We start from the raw sequence: 5,110 nt of genomic DNA on the forward strand, positions 1-5,110 counted from the left end.
GATAAGTGCCATCCGATTATCGGAGGCAAATTGTGCATGGTGCAATCTTTTTCCTCAGATGATGATGATCCTGCTTCATATTATATTCTCCATCACTCATTTGTATGTTTAACCATATCATTGGTGCCACCTGTGCAGCCACACAGGGGCCCAAGAGGTAAAGGGGCCCCTTTTATACCTTCAAAGCAAGTGCAATTTTGCATTTTTAGGAGCTCTTAGGCTGCAAAGGGCCCGTATATTGTTCATGCACGGGGCTCTTTTCTGTCAGTGTCTGCCTGTGTGTATAACATGTATTGCCAGGCCTTCTGGAGATGAGATTTTTCTCCATAATAAGCAGTTTTCTAATCTATAACACATTTATATGGTTAAAAACACGGAAGAAAGATATCAGCTTCACATTCACTGCAGTATAAACTCCCCATCCTCTATGCTCACAACCTGTTGAATAATCCATCACAGAAGCTTTTTTTTTTCCAGGAGCATAATATCACCAAGACGTAAAGTGAGCTGAGAGTATAACTCGGAGAGAGCTGTCACCGCCATGTCACCCCTCCCTCCTCAATCTCATATTCTCTCTCCCTCTCTCCCTGCCTGCTTCACTCTGTTGCTCCTTCTCACACATGCACTTTCTCGTTTTTCCAGTCTCCTGCACATTGGCTCTGGGAATGGCTTCATTTTCTGCAGGATGAGCAATATCACGTCACCCCCAGATCACTGTGAAAGACTTTTGGGGACACGCGTCTTGGTGGCTGCCGCATACTCTGTGTATTCAGTGTCTGGGACTTTGGCCAATGTTTTGGTTATCTACCTGGTTTGCTCTTTCAAGAAACTCAAGACAACGAGTAATGCATTCATTGTGAATGGCTGCGTTTCTGATCTCCTAGTCTGTGCCTTTTGGATGCCTCAAGAAGCCATACTAATTTCCACTGGTCGCCTGGAGAACCCTACCTACAGGGTATTCATGGAGGGGGTCTTTTTCCTTTGGATGACAGTCTCTCTATTATCCCATTCGCTCATTGCGTTAAACCGTTTTGTACTCATCACCAAACTCCCCACTGTATACCATACTGTATATCAGAAGAGGAACACGGAGTGGATGATTGCTATGGCATGGGTAACGCCTCTTGCTTTTTTACTTCCTTGGCTCTTTGGACAACGGCATTATGAAGTAAACTTCCAATGCCCAAAACTTAGACTTTACGTGTTTTGGGGCCGTGAAGTCCCAACTTCCAGTTCATACACCGCCATCCTTTCTGTAGTCACAGTTTTAAGCCAAACTATAATTCTTTTTCATTGTTATTTTCGAATTTTCAGAAAAGTGCAGGTCAGTTTGAAGAGAGTGAGTGTTCTCAACTTCCAGGTGGTCCACAACCTGCCCTGCTCATGCCCACGTAAGGACAAACGGTTAGGTTTGTATGTGCTGATTGTCTGTTGTGTTTTCACAGTGACCACAGAGCCCTATGCATGGTCAGTCCTCTATGGCTTGTTCCAACCATTACCTCGAGGTGTTGTGACAGGCAGCTGGCTCTTGCTTTGTCTTCTATTTGTGCTTAACCCCTTCATCTACACCTGGAAGAATGAAGAGTTCCGACGGTCCTTTCGAGCTGTAGTTGGGGGAGAGCTCTGGAAAAGCTCTGGAATCAGTGCTGATCCTGTAGTGCAAACCATTTCCCAAAATGAGTCATAAGGTGCGCTTCATTCATGGTGTTACAAGTGTATTTCTCATCATTCGGGGCATATCATAGAATCTCAGGAGAGCATCTGACTCAGAAATCGAAGCTTGTTCTTGACTATGTACGGCCTCTCTTGTTACTTTTGTATTGATAGTTTCTATGGAAACGTCCTGCGTTCCTCTCTCCCACCCCGTCAGCTCCATGGGCCAGTGTAAATTAGCCCTCAGCGGGCAACAGAGATTGGATTTCTTACAATGCAATATATATTATTTGCAACGACTGCCGGTGAAGAATTTCTGAGAAAAAGAACATTCTAGTCATGTAAACAGACGGCAGCGTACTTAATTTTGCCAAAAGAAAAAAAAATGTGTTTTTTCAATTTCTGAGTGACTTTATGTTGATAGAGCCAGCATTAAAAACGCCAGAGAATAATAATGTGTTTGTGACAGCAACAGACAGCATGAGAAATAGATTCTGTAAGAAGACACATTTTTGTCTGAATAATAAAATGTTTTGATGAAAAGGACATTCAAGATTTGTCTGTGGAAACATGTAACGATATTGGACAATATTTGGAATTTATGTCTATTTTGTACCACTTTAAATAAACACTCCTATCAAAAATTGTATCCAATAAGCCTTAACAAATAATTACATGATGTAGTTTAGGTGCATTAAAATATTTACTAAATGCCATCTTCCCAGGTTTCCAGTGCTGCTCAGGTCCTCTTCTGGGTTACATAACTTCTAAACTGATTTCAAGTCACATGATCCAGAAGAGGACCTGAGCGGTGCTGGAGCCTGGGAATGGTGATGACCCTGAAGAAGTTGGAAGAGGTACTGGAGCCTGGGAAAGATGATGATAGCTAAGTATTTTAATGAGCCTACAATACATTAAATACATATTAAGAAGATATTACGGTATATAAATTTTGATGGGAGAGCCTCTTTAACTTACCTTAAAATTTGATGTATTTGATTAATATTGGATAGACCTCTTAACATATTCCTACATATTAATTATCTGTGAATCCTGTCCAGAATCCATGTTGGACAAAGAGTTTATACTTCATGCATAGTGTTTGTCGGAGTAACATTGGTAGTAATAATCTCTACATTAAAACCAACTTTCTGTTCCATTATATTGCAATCACTTACAGGTTTACATTGTGCTATTTTATGTCGCAGTGCTTTAGGAGACTTTTTTCTAAGTCAGGATGAAAGTTGAAGGTTCTTAATATCACATTTTCTACCTTTTCTTGCTGAGCTCCCCCTGGTTGTTACATACTGTAATTTTAGTTTTTGCTTGGGTACTGTATACAACAAGACATAAAATATTTCTTAACTATTCTCTATTCTCTTAAATATCCTTATTTTTTGTTTGATGGATGAATTTACTACATTGCTCCTAAAGGTTTCTGTTTGGCTCCTTTTATTCTACAACCAACTGCTTTGTATGTTACTGCATATTTAGTGGTATTATATGCTTTCATATTAAGCAATGGAAAGAATGCTTTATAGAGTGTGATCATGATAAATATATATCATGAACAATATTATGTTTACAACATGTTGTTTAAAAAGGATCAGTCACTTCCTCAAAAAGAATTATTGAGTTAAATATGTTATAAAAATCCCTGAGCTCCTCTGATTTTTCCACTCTTTTCCGTTTTAGTATTGCATTGCTACATTACAGCGTCTCCATTGCATTGTTCCTTTAGGAGCACAATATGTGAAATTTCTGCTTGCAGGCCAACTGGGCGGTTTGTTTTTTAGAGTCTTCTATGGGGGTGTGCACTTTCATCCCTCTTTCCCAGTTCATGGTAATCAGAACTCAGCAATGTCTGAGACTTCTAGATTTCTAGGAACAAAGCACTGGAGAATTCTGAAGCGGCCAGCAATGAGTCCTGATTTAAATCCCATTGAACTCCTGTGGAGAGATGTTAAAATTGCTGTTGAGAGAAGGCACCCTTCAAAGTACCAGCACTTTTGGCCATGACTGTATATAGTAAGTTCAAGTATAAGGCTGGTGTCACAGATTTACAGTGACCAAGAAAAGCCAGAAGACCGCCACATATGATTTCTGCTACTCCTGCACTGATTAGAAGCACTTCAGCTTCTTATTAAATGGTCTAAATTCCTTTTATTAGTGCAAGGGTTAATCTGCTCAGTTGAGAGCTCCTGAAATCTTTCCTGCGTTAAGGCTCAGCTGTTCACTGTTAGCCACTCCCATTTCCTATATAATCTGGGCTCTGGCTAGCACTCATTGTCAGAGATACTGTAGCTTATGCTGCATGGCTGAAGGTTGTTGGTGGTTGATATTGAGGAAGGCGTTTGGTGGATTTATCTGAGACTGTGGCTATGTTTTGTGTGTGATAATACCCTTTCTTCTCCTACTTTGTTTTAACCCCATCCTCCACTCCCTGGTGAATTCCTCTGTTACATGTGTGATTATATTTGTTAGTTTGGTATTTTTTCGTTACCCCTGTTCGTGCTACCTTGTTAGTCTGGTTGGTGTACTACATTACACTACTACTCCCCTCTTCCCTGGGTGCGGGAAGCGTACAGAAAGAGGGTGGATTCAGGAGCTGAGGCAAGGTGGGTGGCCTCAGCGCCTTCACCATCAGAAGTAATCCGGGGTGCAGGGCAAGCTAGGGCGCCCCTAGTGTTAGGTACAGGGAAGAAACCCCCTGGTCTTGGGACACCCGACAACAGAGTTGTGACAGCCAGGGTCACGAGCATAGATTCTCCCATGCTAGAGAATTGGGATGATTATGCTAAAGTCTCTGCCATAGTTTGATCTGAGTGTCAGCTTAGTGTACTCTGATTCTCTCACATGTTATACGCTAGTGTGTACGAGCTCCAATAGAGCAAATAGTATGTAGAAATAATGGAGAACTTTCAGCAAATTATCTGCAGGTATATCCAATTAAATAACGTACCAGAGTTTCTATATTCATAGATATTTGTAAAGTTACACATAATAGGGAAAACCTCACTAGACTGCACTTATTCTTTTTGGTCAGCCAAGCTTGCATGGTGAAACCGATGTCTGAAATCCATCTGCAGTTTTCATATTGTTATAAATGAAGAAACATTTTGTTTACTGGTTTAGTACCATGTCTGGTAAAAATAGAAAATCTGCCTGCCACTTGTTTGGTTTATATGAAAAGCGACCTTTTGGGAAAATACTTTGCACTTTGAGGCTTGTGATATAACTTTCCAATGTTGCTTTCATTGAAATAATTCAGGGGAAAATGAAGAATTGTTATTGTTGGGTGACACAGCAGGGCTCCCAGAAGATGCTCAATTATCAGCCATGTGTCACTGTCAGGACTGTTTTCCGCTGACATGGAGCTGAGTAATAGAAGCAAAAACTTTGATCACACGAATGTAGACTTCTGCTTGTCATACAAGCTGCTCACAGTATGATGGTA

At 40.7% G+C, this 5,110-nt stretch overlaps 1 protein-coding gene across 1 annotated transcript; it reads left to right on the forward strand.

Annotated features, from left to right (window-relative positions):
* The first annotated feature begins 488 nt into the window (after positions 1 to 488).
* Positions 489 to 2,810, forward strand: GPR88 (G protein-coupled receptor 88). Its single transcript, XM_073571654.1, has one exon. It carries the CDS (start codon positions 542 to 544, stop codon positions 1,685 to 1,687), a length of 1,146 nt encoding a protein of 381 aa, XP_073427755.1. The 5' UTR covers positions 489 to 541; the 3' UTR covers positions 1,688 to 2,810.
* Positions 2,811 to 5,110: the final 2,300 nt, after the last annotated feature.

This window comes from Dendrobates tinctorius, unplaced genomic scaffold (assembly GCF_039654945.1).
Source record: "Dendrobates tinctorius isolate UK_male_01 unplaced genomic scaffold, ASM3965494v1 ptg000029l, whole genome shotgun sequence".
NCBI lineage: Eukaryota > Metazoa > Chordata > Amphibia > Anura > Dendrobatidae > Dendrobates > Dendrobates tinctorius.

Excerpts from the sequence above, each read along its gene's own strand:
- GPR88 (XM_073571654.1), top strand. The coding sequence starts at position 542 with ATGTCACCCCTCCCTCCTCAATCTCATATTCTCTCTCCCTCTCTCCCT.